Here is a 15,392-nt window from a genome sequence, read left to right as displayed (position 1 = left end):
GTGTCCTTCACTTGATATCCTCGACACGATATTACTTACATATTGGAAAATGACATGCATGCTAGAAAATGGCCAAGTAGAAGGAAAACAATTCACCTCTTTTTTCATTTTCTCCCTCAGGAGCGAAGTCGGGGTTGACAATTTGGCCCTTTTGACATATTGATGTAGGATAAACAATAGTCATGAAAACACAGAAATGATGGTAAAGAGAGGAGAAAGATGAGAAAGAAGAAGCTAGAAAGAGAGAAGCCAGGGAAGAGGAAGGGGAAAGAGAGAGAAAAAAGGGAAAGAAGCAGAGAGAATATAAGCAATTTCTCATAATTTTATTTCATCAGAGTCTTCCTCCATTGGAGTACAAAAGACACTTCAATAGACTAACGATTAAGAGCAACACCCGTTTATTGACTTACCTATAATATATTTAGGGCTGCCCATTTATGAAATTTCCTAAAATAATTTAGGGCAATTACCTATTTATTAAATTACCAAAAATAACATCATTGACTCCTAAAATAGTTTGCTTCACATATTCAGTGATTAATTTTTTATTGAATGTTTACTTATCAAAGAAAATTTATTAAATGTTTAGTCAATAGTCCTTGGACCAAATGGCATCTCCTCCCTTCATAAGGTTCACACTGTACTCCTAGGTTTTCATCTACTTGGATGAGTGAGCACGGTAACTTGAAAAGTACATGGTCATCGGCACAAGCGACTTGAGACTATTTCCGAGTTGAGTTGATTCATTCCATGAGTCCTGTCCTGTATGTCCTTTTAGCTATCCTTTTAGTTCCATTTTTGGTTATCACTCATCAAAGGAATTATTTAGGTCATATTTCCATCTAGAAGAAACAGTTTAGTTTCAATCACCTAGCAAATGACTAGGAATTGTAGATGATGCTATTGCACTAATCTCATCTTAATAGTCTCTTAGGACATCAGTAAGATAGGTCATGTGAAATCCTATCAATCGGCTTCTATTTCAATTTGTATAAAGGTAGATATTATTGTATTGCAAACTGACTCCATTGCATTTAGTTAATATTTGGACCACCCTTTTTGTTTCCATATTCAAATACACTCCACAATATTCTCTTATCATTTTCCTATATCATTTAAATATTCTTTCAAATCAATGATAGGGGAAAGAGAGAAGAAAGAGAAGAAAAAGAAAGCATTTTTTTTTTTTTTAGTAAAATAAGGATAAGGGAAGCTAAAGTGATTCCCTAGCACTTTAGCTTTCCCTTGGTTTAGGGAAGGGAATGAGAATCTGCTGTAGGTGCATTTTTGAAAATTTTTCCTACATTTAAGGAAGGAAAGAGAATTTAGAGAGAGTTGGGAGTGGGGATTCGGCATGGGTCAAGTTCTAGTTAGAACTAGACACACTGGGATTCGAACACATATCCCATAATGAGACACGTGCCACGATCCCAACGAACTGGACCCAAGCCAAACCCGATTGGGTAATAATGGCATGGGGTTTAAGATTGTATCAACATTTCATGTGTTGCCACCATGGTCCATGGTGTTGTCACTTGGTTGTTTTGGTCATTGAAGCAAACAAAAACAGTAATCTGAACGGATTTTTGAAGAGGAGAAGGAAACCAAGAGGGTTGCTTCCTTCCCTTCAATCACTTTACCAACTCCACCTGCACTACATGATTGAGTTGTTCTTTGTAGAATGTATATCCATTTGTTTTACTTTCTGCACCGCCAAATATATTTACTAGATGTTTCACCCCTCTTATCATATGGCCCTCAAGGTCCAAATTTGCCTTCATTTTATCCACAGCAGCTCCTTTATTCAAGGTTAGCAGGTCTTTTTTGATTGTAAAGGGGGTGCCCACTTATTAAAAAATTTTAAAAAATTTATTAAAAATGTGCTTACTTTATTCTGATAAAAAATTTTAGTTGTACTTTTTCTTATAATATAGTAAGGACAGAGTTATCCTCCAAATTTGGTTGGAAGAACTTTCTTCAACTCAATCTATAAAAATGACGTGTTTTTTTTTTTTTAATAACATGTGAGATGTACATGAGTCTTTAATATTATTTATTTCAACTTTGTCCCTACTATTAAAAAAATATGTATCTTACATATTCAAATGACATATGTCATTTTTATAAACTGAGTTAGAGAGAGTTTTTCTAACCAAGTTTGGAAGAAAACTTTGTCCTTATTATAGTAATAGATATCAAATCAAGCATAAGCTCCTACTCTTTTGATTCTACTCAAGAAAGTATTCTCATCTCTTTGGTTATCTATTTGGCTACACAGTGGAAAGGACTCTTTTGTTCATCTCTCTTTGTATCTTAATAAAAAAGAAAAAGAAAAAGAAAACTATCAAAACTTCTTTTAAGGTCTAATGATATTTATAAGAGCAGATTGGGATTTCGAATTCAACCTTTAACTCCAACCAGAAAAGTATTTCGCAAAAAGAGAAGCATTCCATGGGATTTGGCTGTTCAATTGTGCTTGGCACATCAGGGATGTGGATTGGCTATAATTTGGCTAGTTAAATTGCAATTAATTTCAGTTAGTTATATTGCTTGGTATTTTTGTTCTCTCAAAAAGTAAAAAGATACAAATATCATTCACATATAACTAACTATATGGATATTATCCGGTTCAAATAAACTGGAGAGGATCCTGTTCTGTTTAAGGGGTTCATCTGTTTGAGTATGTGAAATCTGCACTTTGAACTTTCAGGGCACCTGTTTATTTTCTCAAGAAGTGTGCCAAAAAAATTTTTTGATATCCATGCTGTTTTTGCTCATATATTAAAAGGCATATAACAACAGGCATTAGGCCTAAGCTTTCGCAGCGTTAAAAAGCATAGGAAAAAAAGAATTGTGCAATATTGAATTATTGAAGACAAGCTTTATGCTCCATTCTACTTCAATGTCAACTCGGTTTAATAAAGAAGAGGCACTATTTGCCTTGCATCCCTCGGCGTTTCTCATTTTGTCCTCACCCAAGTGATTTTAGGGTTTGAGGTTTGTTGGCTCGTTGGGGGGACGAGTTCTTCCACCAAAAAGCTAGTATTTGGTATGATTTAGCAAGGACATGGTCTAAAGAACTTCAATTTTACTTGGATCAAAACTGATTAAAAAAAAAATAGATAAGTAATTGACAAATATCGTTAAAAGCGTATGGCGCCTATAAGTATATTGAAAGTATACAAAAAGAAACTCCTAAGTAGAATTGACAAAAAGAACAAGGAAATCATTATAATCAAAAGTTTAAGAAAACACGTAAGCAATTATATATCGATACAAAGTTTTGAAAATAAAGATATAATCTCCTCCAACGACCTCTCCTGATCCTTGAAACTTATGTCATTTATTTCTCTTCATAAACACTATAAGAGGTACTTAGACACCATCTTCTACATTGCAGCACTCGTGGACTACTAGTGGTCCACCAACAAGCATACAAAATCGACTACATATCTAGGCATAACCCAAAACAACTGAAACAAAAAAAAAAAAAAATCAAGTGGCATAAACCACATGATAATGAAGGTGGTCCATTGACTCCCCCATACCTCTTAAGCTCTTACACATACAACATCTGTCTACTGAGATGAGGTGCTAATTCCTTAGGTTATTTACTATTTAGGATAAGAATCTTATCTAGAGCCACCGACCACACAGAAATGGCTACCCTCAAAGGAGCTCGAGTCTGCCATACACACTTCCAAGAGAAGCGACAACCTTCAAAATAAGCTAGAGAGCAAAAGAAAGATTTGACTTGAAACAACCCTCTTTTGACCTTAAAATTAAATGGATCAAATTAAATCAAATTATTGTAACATAGAGTGGAGGTCAATTTAAACTATTAAACATGCCCAATATATATATATATATATATATATATATATATATATATAGGCCTATATATATATCATACTAGGCCAATTTTATATCGACTTTTTTGCGGAAGTCTCTGAAGCTTAAAAATTATTTTATTTTTTAAGAAGTTATCTATCATGCTAGGCATCATCTTTGTAGAATGATTATGGACAAAAATTAAACCGACAAGTGTTTTAAGAACATGTGATTTTCATATGTATTTGAAAAAAATGTACCTGTGAATCAAATGCTCTATTAAAAATGCACGTAAAAATTAAAATGCTCCAAATCTAAAAACTTGTTTGTTTGCTTATTCTGTTAAGAGTGACTAATAAGATGTTATGCCAACTAGGAAGTTGACATCCAAAATGGAGGAGACTACATGCACGATTGCATGTAGTTTTGAGAAACTGGCATGAAAAAACACGCATGGTATTCGTACCCAACCAAATATTGTTAGCAATGGATCCAAATCTCGACCTGAATTTTTAACAATTCTAAAATAAAAATAAAAAAACTCTAAAAAGCCTACCTAACCAAACAATGAGCGGATATCTGAACTCTATATTAACTCTCACATTAACTGTCTAAATTATTAACAATCTGAACACTACAATTGTTAAGGATCTCTATTATACGTTAGCAACAGTAGGATTTGGTTGCTTTCGTGAGGCCCCAAACTCATTTGTGCTACTTTCCTAACCCCCACCCCCACGTGATGCATACAAAAACTAGAGATCACCCAATTTTCCAAACATCGATATCCGACATCATCATAAGATAAGAGGAGGGGGGGAAAAATAAAAGATAAATTTTCTGTGTCGTTGCTAATGGCAATGTATGACGAGGAGGAAATGGAGCCAGAGCAGTCGCTGGGTAACATTCTTGTAATGGGGGCCTCTCTCATAGTAATTGCAGTAGTTGTCATTGGCATTGTTTTATTGTATAAAGTATATGGATATATCCGATAGGGCAATTTTTATTTATTTATTTATTTTTTATTTTTTTAAATTAAATTTGTCATAGGCCAAAATAACACAAAAGAAACTGAGCACAATGAAAAGCTTTGTAAAGAAAGAAAGAAAGCAACTTGTCGAATATGTGAGCTGATTTGAAAGCTTGTTGTGTCTTGAACTCCATTAATGACAATCAAGAGTATATATTCAGGAAAGACCAAAAGTTAAAAAAGGTTTAATTCTATTTCATACCATCACCCTTTCTCAATATCATCATCAGTCACTATCTGCATCCCTCTGGTTTCTCATTTTGTAATCAGCAACAGCCTTGTCAAGAGTGCTTCTCACATGCTGGCACATCATCATCAGATCCTGGCATGCATCTTTTAATACCTCTTGTGCTGGAGCACCTGTAAATTTCCATCACAAGAGCCAAAATATTTTCCAAATTCACATTAGGTCACCTTAAATGCATAGCCAGCTTAAGACTGAACTCTTGACAAGAATATATAGGAAATAATTTGCTCTCATCATTTTCTTCGGTAAGTAATTGCAAGACAATTTACAAGAGATAATACGTGCTCCGATTCCAACTACTTGGGATTGCAGAAATCTATGTTGATACTGCATATCATGATTTTGGATATTATAGGTTTACAAGGTATTTACCAAAATAGGTTAATAAAGTCTTTGGGGCACACAAGAAGATGAGTGCGTTAAAAGTACATAATTGGGCTGATTATATCTATGATAAGAGAATAACGTATGCCCGGCAGAACAATTTCTTTCAATTCATACACAAATATCTAACTATAATGCCCCTACTGAATCATTCGGAAGTGGGATCAACTAGTTAAAACAGATTGTTGCAATAGTAAAAGAAATCAATAGCAGGACACAAACATCGATCATCATCAAAACCACTATATTGAACATCAGGGATAGGCTCGGGTCGTGGAATGAAGAGAATGATTGTGGTTTCCGCTTTTAAGGGAAGGGAAGGACTAGAGAAAATGCATCTTTTGGGAAGATGATGGTTGAGGACAGAGAAGAGAGAGGCTGTCAACTATGGAGATAGAGGCAGTGGCTTTCGGGCTTTTGATATCAGATTCACTTTCTGGTCGGGGGAGGAGAGGTGGTTGATTGACAAACTATCTCTGCCCCATTTCGACACACGACTAGCTGTGATTAGTCTTTGTTGTGGCCGAGATATTGAGAAACATATTTTCCAGACACAACTCATTTAAGATAACCAATATTTTGCTAGAGACAAGTATGCCAGATCTTACCTGTCGTTTGGACTCTAATATTAACTCGATTCTCTGAAGGATGAGGAATGCTGTATCCGGAGAAGGAAACCCTTGGACTGCAAGAGGACATTATGACATACTTAGATAAAAATACTAACTAAACAAATAACCCAAAAACAGGTGCAAAACTTTGACATTTAATTGAGAAAGTACAGCACACGAACCCACAAGCCATAACAAGCTTTTAGCTCTATAACACAAATCCCAATCTTCATGACATGCTTAGTTTACTATGCAAAAAAGGTTTCATATTGTGTAGCACTATTTGGGACAACAAATTAAACTCCATTACTAGCTCACAATTTACATAATCATTTTGTTTTTGTCTCTAAATAATCATATAAGACCCATGGGCAGGATTGAATACGAAATAAAGCTCAAAAAGCCGTCTTTACACATACCCAAAAAAAGTAGATTAAGATACATCAATCAATTGACAGTGAATGTAAATAAAGCAGAGACGTTAAACAGAATTAGAACATAATCAAGTAAAATAAATATTTTTTTGAAGGAAGAATCAGAGAGCACCGACTCTTGGTTCAAGGTGAATCTGACGGCGTTTGCAAGCGTGTGATCCTCATCAACCAAAGAAAATGATGATTTACTGTTGTCTGAGTTAGACCCATGCTCCATCTTCTCTGATAACTCTCTGCAAACCACTATCAACCCAAAACGGCACAAAAAAGATAATTATCAGAAACTATCACAATCCAATGTGTACAAACAACTCTACAATTGATTTTTACAAAACTAACGTTAAAAATTGAATCCTTTCTTTATCTGAATGTCATGACTACAGTAATTCGCTCTGTAAATGTAGGAGATATGCTATAGTGGCAAGGTAGCTGGTGGAGATGCTGAGTATATGGTAGAGAAGCCGAGCATTCCTAGAGAACTAGCTATTCTTTAGCTAAAATTTAACTAGAAAACTCATTTTTTTCTAGTTTAGCTAGCAACTTACCAAAAGCACTCCACGTCAAACTCTCTAAATCTTTCTCTACTCCATTTAAATGTTCTCCTTTATTCTTAGTTTTCATTCACCTCAACATAAGTTTCTTTTTCAATTCAATCTTTGTTTTCTCACGAGATTGAAATGTGAAATTGCGGACTTGAGAACCATGAAGTGTAGTAAAAATGACTGTAAGTATAAAGATTGTTCAAATTTCTCAAACTCAACGAAACAGTTCTTGGGATATTAACACAACATAGAGCACAACACACATCCAATCCCAAATCACACTCGTAAAAATTTGTCTATCCGTATTCAACTCTAGTTCAGCCAAACCTAATAATATTACACAAAATTCAGAAGAACAACAAAATAAGTATATTATTTCCACTATAAAATTAGTAAATCTTGTGATACAGTTTCAACAAGGAGCACATATTTGTGAAAAGAAGAGGGTAAAACAAAATTACAGAAGCCATTACAGGACAATTGGATTCACATACTTCCTCATTTCGACTCCATTAATTACTAAACACCCCCCACCCCAAAAAGAAAAACAGAAACATAAAAGAATGCATGTGATCTATGCCATACAAATTAACAAATATCATCTAAAAAATTTTAATGGAGTTTACAGGCTAATTTTCTGCACTTGTGTGTGTTCAGTTCACTTGAGAAAGAAATTCCAAATATCTCTATCCGCCATATCTTTGACTAAAAGCACTCCAACAAATTTGAAACCTACTCAATCCAAAGGGACTATGCTTTTACAAAAATTCAATAGAAAGGGCGTATCTTTTCCAAGCAGTCTAATTCTATGTGATGTTTTGCCTTTCAAATATTTCTTTTTTTGATACGTAATGATACATTAAAGAGCGCAAAGGGGCGCAACCCAAGTACACAAGAAGTATACAAGAGAGCGACTAAGTAGGGGAGAAAAAAGAAGAAAACATAAAAAGAAAATTAGGAAAATAGATCACTAGGGGTGCAAGCCAGCCTGCAGTCCAAGTAAAGAGCGTGTACAAAAAGAAATGAACAAGGTCCTCAAGATTTCTCGACAAATCCTTGAAGCATCTAGCATTCATTTCCTTTCATAAGCACCACATAAGACACAGGGGGGCCATCTTCCACACCACAACACTTCAGGATTTGCCACCCGACCACCAACTAGCTAACATCTCCTTGACGCTTCTAGGCATAACCCAACACATGTTGAAACGAGAGAAGATAACATCCCACAAAAAGCACGCAACCCTACAGTGAAGAAAAAGATGATCCACAGACTCACCTTCCGATTCACACATACAACATCGATTAATCACAACAATACCTCTCTTCCAAACATTATCCAAGGTAAGAGATTTCCCAAGGGCGGCCGACCAAACAAAAAATGCCACTCTCGAAGGAACCTTGGTGCACCAAATACTTTTCTAAGGGAAGTGGTTGGGCTCTTTAAGGACAAGTTTACTATAAAAGGAGCGAACCTCAAACTTCCCTTTTCTAGATGGGATCCACCACATCCGATCCTCCCCTTCCCCAAGCAACGAGAGCGAGAAAAGGGAGGCTAAGGTCATCTCCTCCCAGTTATGAATTCTATGAATAAAGGTAACATTTCAATGAACCATACCATTTATACACTCCCTCATATCCGCAATGGAAGCAGCCTTATTGCTAGCAATATTGAAAAGGCCAGGAAAAGCATCCTTAAGGGACAACTCGCCACACCAAATATCCTCCCAAAATTTGACTTTCAGCCCCAAGCCAGGATCAAATCTAAAGTGACAGTGAAATGACCTCCAACCCCTACAAATGTGTTTCCATAACCCCACCCCATGCGAACCGCGAGGAACTTTAGAGCGCCAACCGCTCCAAAACACACCATACTTTGCCACCAAAATTCTTCTCCACCAAGCTTCTTCCTATTTAGCAAATCTCCACAACCATTTCCCCAAAAGAGCTTGATTAAAAAGCCTCAAACTCCGAATCCCTAGACCGCCCTCAGAAATCAGAGTACAAACCTCGTGCCAATTGACCAAGTGGATCTTAGGCTCGTCATTGAGCCCCCCCCATAAAAAATCCCTTTGAATCTTTTCAATGTGATTCGCCACAGAGGCAGGGATAGGAAAGAGAGACAAAAAGTATGTAGGAAGGTTGGATAAGGTGCTCTTGATGAGGGTGAGCCTAGCCTTTCAAATATAAACTACAACTTGGGCAGAGAGGATCATCTTTGATATGTAGACGATATTTGATATGATATGTATACAATGTAATCATATTGCTGCATACTGCAAGCCATCTAAATCCATTGAAGATCGTTTTCAAGTCCAATAGTTTACAATCATTCGATTATTAAATATTGTTAATGGAAAAACATTCTAAATGCCCATTGCCCACCATCTGATGTTGCCTCTCAGCAACATGCTCATGATATCCAAAAGCAGTTCCGATTTAATTATACAATAGAAAGAGTGGAAAAGGTCTAAACAGAACTAGAAGAATCGTTTTCCAGCTATCAGAACCCCAAAGAATATACATGAAACATATGCAACCCATTAAGATACCATGGGAGCATCCAAATACCTAACTACAATATATAACCCCTCAAACTTACAATCCATACGATAACTAGAATCTTGTACAAGAATACAAACGACCCCTTCTTCTTTCACAGCAAAGACCAAAACCCAGGAAGAAAAATCAAATAAATTGCATAAGAAACTCCAACAATGAACTCAGCTAAACAAAGAAAGCAAAACCCCTACAGACAAAGACAATGCCTGTGATGAGCAAGAATTCAACACGAAAATCTGAATCTAACAAGAGCCTTTTTAAAGTACAATCCCAGATATCAAAAGCTTAAAAACTCTGCAATTTCCAAGCAAAGAGATCATTCCCACCAAGTCGAGCAGAATAACGAAGTTACACACAGACGCTTACAGAGAGAACAAAGAAGCTCAGGCTCAGACCCGAACTGTTCCAACATAATTGCCAAAAATACCCCTCGTTTTGGAGCTATAAAGATCGAAGTGGCCAGTGTGGCTTACCTTCAGTGATGAGAAGCAGCAGAGGAAGTAGATGGCGGTGGTGACAACGGCGATGTAGAGGCAAATAAGAAAGTTGAGAGAGCGCGCGCTAAGGAGACCAGAGAGTAGAGGCGCGAGAGAAATATACAAAAACCCTCGCTGAAAAGCGGACATTATTTATAGGGAGGGGCAATTTGGAGAATTTGTACACTTTCCCAATTTTTTAATTTTTTTTTTTTTTTTTTTGCGACACGTTTTTTAAATAATAAATCTTATACAACGGTGACACATCATTTAAGAATCAACTTTCAAAAAAAAAAAAAATTTGAAAAGTGTAACACTTCTTGCTTCTCAGCAATCTGTGTCAGCATATCATAAAACATAATAGATTCGTTTAATTAAACATCCTTTAATATTTTAACTCATTTTGAGTTCGTGCCAAGTTAGTAAACCGTGTTAAAAATTAAAATTCTAAACACTACATGTTGAATTCAAATCGAATCATAAATTTAAAATCATATAGGTCAATTATAATTTGATCTATTTAACTAAATGGATCGAACTTCTTAATGTTAACCCTTTAATTTTATGATAGATTTAAATCGAGTTCGCACGTCATATTAAAAAAGATATCAGCTCTATTTCTAACTTTTGTCCCCCTAGTTAGTCTTAGGTGTAGGTAACTCACCCCTAAAAATCTTTAAAAGGCCAAACAAATCACTTTAAATTACACTTTTCCCTCTCTACACTCCAAAAAAAATATGTCAGTACTTGAAGAAAACCACAAGGCTTCCAAGGAAAGCACAAGGAGAAATATCAAACCCACAAGAATCTAACTAATTACAACTTTCTGGAGCCTGTAAAAATGCCCAAAACTCTATAAGCTTTCTTACACAGCCCTACATCCACCATCTAAATTAACATTTATTGTCTGCATAAACCCAAAAAGATTGAGGCTTTTTTATTTTTTCATAAATTTTGCTGCCTGGCTTTTAAATTTTGCATCTTTGGTGTTCTCCACTTAGCATCTAAGCTGGGGTTGACAGCTTGGCCCTTTTGACATAATTTTTTATTAAATGTTAGCCAATAATCCTTGGACCAAATGACATTTCTTTCCTTCAGTCAGAATTTAAAGTTGATGCATTTAACGGTGTATATGAAATCAATGTTGGCACGTCTTTTAAAAAATTTAAGTTATGTGGAATCATACAGTTAAATGCACCAGCTTTAAATCATAACCATGAAATAAATACTATTCATTTCGTTTGAAATGAAAAGGATCTTAGTTCCCCTCATAAGGGGTTGAGGGTGTAATCATGGGTTCAATTGAATCAATTCTCACGTGGGTGCACAAGTTGCGTATTTTCCAATCAAAGAAAAAATTATTAGATGTACATTCTATTGCATTTTGCTTTTTTCAAAATAACCATTGTGATTGAATACCCCATTGAGATTACCTTTATTCTCACTTTATAGGATTAATGTGTAAAAAGACAACTACTTCCTTGGTAAGATGTTTAATTTCATTATTTATTCAAACTTCTTTGAAGTCAGACAGAAGGTGTTTTCCAGTACGTTAGATGCTGTATCTGAAGAACGTGTGTCAAGCTCTAAAGTTGTTTCAATTTTGGTTATCTAGATGATCATTCTATTTAGGAATCTTTTTCATCATATTTTCACCAAGAAAAAACAGTATAGTTTTTTCCCACTTTGATAAGATTGTCTGTAGGATTTGCCCTTCCTTTCCATTTAGGTTGACCTCCGGGCTAGGCTCTTTAGCATCTTGACTCAAAGCAATCTCTGCCTTGTGGTGATTGTAGATTCTTTAACCTAAAATACCAGCCTTTTTTTTTGTTTTTTTGTATTCTTAATGGCCTCTTGTTGTACTATAAGAATAACTTAACAGGCAAGGGAATCAATCACCTAGGAAATGACTAGGAATTTTAGTTGACAGGGAAACTAGTCTCATCACTAATAGTCTCCTGGGGCATCAACAAGCTAGTTCTTTTCAAATCATATCAATTGGCTTCTATTTCAATTTGTATTAAGGTAGACATTATGGTATTGCAAACTGACTTCATTTAGTTAAATAAATATTTGGTTCATAGAAATGCCTGTTTTAATACGTTTAGGCCTCGTTTGGTTCATCTTCTCAATATATGACTAGCTTTTTAGGGCGTCATGCTTACACACTGATTTGTTTGATCAACTCTAATGTATTATTTGGGAGTGGGATATAAATCATTATTGATGCTGATTGGGGTAACAATGGCGTGGGGTTTAATAATATTGCATCAACATTTAATCTGTTGCCACCATGGTGCTGTCACTTTGTTGTTGTTTTGGTCATTGAAAGCAAACATAAACAGTAATCTGAACTGATTTTTGATGAAGAGAAAGAAACAAAGAGAGCCCTTCTTTTTCTTCAATCACTTTACCAACTCCACCTGCAATGCATGATTGATGGTTTTGTTTGTAGAATGTATATCCATTTTGCTTCATTAGTTTCTGCACCACCAAATATATTGACTAGATGTTTCACCCCTCTTAATTATATGGCCCTGAGAAGGTCCAAATTTGCCTTCATTTTAACCATAGCAGCTCCTTATTCAAGGTTAGAAGAGGTCTTTTTTGAGTGTAAAGGGGGTGCCCACTCATATAAAAAAGTTCAAAAATAAAAAATAAAAGGAAAAATAAAGGTGCTTAATTACTTTATGTAATGACTTATTATATATTTTTAGTTGTACTTTTTCTTATGATTATAGTAAGAGATATCAAATCAAGCATAAGCTCCTACTCTTTTGACTCTAATGGGATCCAATTCAAGCTTCTTTTTCCTAAAAAGATGTGATCCTCTCTCATCCTATGGGCGCACGGTTGGTGCAGTGTCTTTTTCAAAATCATCTTTGGGAAATTTCTTGGAGAATTCTCCCTATCTTTTTCTTCTTCAGTCCTTTGACTGAATTGGTTAGGGCAACCAACAGACAGTAGAAACATTGTCTAAGAAAAATCTGATCTTCACTAAACATTAGGCTCTTTGCTAGAGTTTAACCAATTGTTTGTTTAACTGGCAGCATCATTGTACCTTAAAGAATTTCATTGTTTTTTCCTCTTCTTGAAAAGTTAGCAAAATTTACACTAACGTAAACTTCTGTGCTCAAAATGCGGCAAAATTGAGTCTCCTCTCTTCCAACTCAAGAAGCATTCCCATCTCCTTTCTGCTCTAGTTATCCATTTGCCTAGACAATGGAAATAACCCTTGTTGATCTATCTTTGTACTCTTACTCACAAATAAAAAGAAACAATTGGTTGCTTTTTAAATGACTGGGACTTTGAACTGTAGACGCTACAAAGTAAAAACATCTTTTAAGGTCTACTAACATGGTCAGTACTATCATAGTATAGTATGTAAGAGTAGGCTGGGATTTGGGATTCAACTTTAACCCCAACCAGAAAAGCATAAAGCCCAAAAAGAAAAGCATTCTATGGGTGACTCAGAATTTGTCTTGTAAAATTTGTGAAAATTTGGCTTTTCAATTGTGCTTGGCATATCTTAGAAGGGACAAGGATTGGTTATAATCCCGCTATCTAAATTGCAATCAATTCGGACCGTTAATGATAGAGAGGATTCTTAAACTACAGGTAGACTTACATTTCGAGCTGTCCTATCTAAATTGCAATCAATTCGGACCGTTAATGATAGAGAGGATTCTTAAACTACAGGTAGACTTACATTTCGAGCTGTCCAGACACCTGTTTGAGCATGTAAATCCCGTCGAGAGAAAGAGAGAGCACGTTGGACTCTTCTTTTTTTTTTCTTCTTGTTTTGGTATATTATTGTTCACATTCAATTGCAATAAATTGTCACGAGAGGACTGTGAAGAATTGCAGGTCTCTCTCGTGATGTACCAAAAAACAATTGATTGCCATTCTGTTTTTGCTCATATATTAAAGCATAGACAGGCATTGATCCTAACCTTTCGCAGCATATAAAAGCAAAGGACAAAAATTTTGTGCAGTATTGAATTATAGAGGACAAGCTTCTTGCGTCCATTCTACTTCAATGTCAAATCAGTTAAAAAGAAGAGGATAACTGTTGTATACAATGGCTCTTTCAAGAAAGTTAATGGGTGTAAATATCACATTAAATAACCCTTGCAACTGTATATTTTAGATAGGAAAAAAAAAAATGGTCACCTATTTAGGCTTTTAAGTGTTGCTACGACTACGAGTGCTACCGTTTTTACTATAAATTTTTTACAAATTAACGTGATAAGTGTCACGTAGCAGTCCACAGTATCATCAAATCATGCTATGGGTAGCATGACATTTAATCATTATACATTTTTTTTTTTTTTTCATTTTGCCTAGAATTATATTATTATCTGGGATTTTGTACAATGATCTGAGGGGGATTACCTTTTCTGTCGTTCAAGGAGCCAAAAGCGGAAGCTGAATGATAAATCAAGAAAAAGGCAACACTCCTTTTTTCTCACAATCCTTTGTCTTTATGCTTTGCTTTCCTTGCATGCACCTGCCACTGTCACTTCAAAAGCTTGGTGAATCCCTACCCAGTGGCTTACCCTTTGTCTGTTATACACTGACATGCATTAGAATACGGTGGGGGGAAATACACAGTTCTCCACTTGCATGATATTACCTGGATTCAGATTCCTAAGATATTGTATGGAATGCAATATAGATGGTGCCAGCAATGCAACCAAGTTTTTTTTTTTTTTTTAATGGGTGGCCAAAGATGGCCAACTTCGGCCAAAAGAGTAGTTCGACCACCCCCATATTACCTTTTTTGGAGTGGTTGACCATTTAGGCTACTTTTTTTGTTTGCATTGTTGGCACGATCTGGACCGTTCATTTTTCAGAAAAAAATGTATTATACTTGCACCCCCCATGCAATGCCCTAGGAATTTGAATCCATATTACTATGCATGCTTCAACTTATTCAAGCCATATGCTTTTTTTGTTTTGTTTTAAGATAAAATTTTATTACTACAAAGGGAAGGGGTGTGAGTTCTAGTATCAATTGCCCCAAAATAGTTAATACAGTGCTAGAAAGACCATAAAATAAATTAAAATGGACAAAGTTTTCTTCCAAATTGAGTTGAAGGAATTTTCTTCAACGTAGTCTATAAAAGTAACATGTGTCAATTTTTTTAATAACATGTGAGATGCACATAAGTTTTTAATAAAATGTATTTCAACTTTGTCACTGCTATTAAAAAATATTTGCATCTCACATGTTCAAGGGACACATGTCACTTTTATAGACTAGGTTGAAGGA

At 35.4% G+C, this 15,392-nt stretch overlaps 1 protein-coding gene across 1 annotated transcript; it reads right to left on the bottom strand.

Annotated features, from left to right (window-relative positions):
- Nucleotides 1-4,962: 4,962 nt before the first annotated feature.
- On the bottom strand, nucleotides 4,963-10,233 carry LOC132184906 (uncharacterized). Its single transcript, XM_059598698.1, has 4 exons — nucleotides 10,115-10,233; nucleotides 6,654-6,780; nucleotides 6,101-6,177; nucleotides 4,963-5,221 (listed from the first exon to the last, which is right to left on the bottom strand). The coding sequence occupies exons 2-4, from the start codon at nucleotides 6,752-6,754 to the stop codon at nucleotides 5,088-5,090; spliced, it is 312 nt and encodes a 103-aa protein (XP_059454681.1). The 5' UTR covers nucleotides 6,755-6,780; nucleotides 10,115-10,233; the 3' UTR covers nucleotides 4,963-5,087.
- Nucleotides 10,234-15,392: the final 5,159 nt, after the last annotated feature.

The sequence above is a fragment of the Corylus avellana genome, chromosome ca6, assembly GCF_901000735.1.
Source record: "Corylus avellana chromosome ca6, CavTom2PMs-1.0".
Lineage (NCBI taxonomy): Eukaryota > Viridiplantae > Streptophyta > Magnoliopsida > Fagales > Betulaceae > Corylus > Corylus avellana.
Note: the sequence above shows the minus strand (reverse complement) of the source record. Positions and strands in the feature narration are given on the sequence as shown.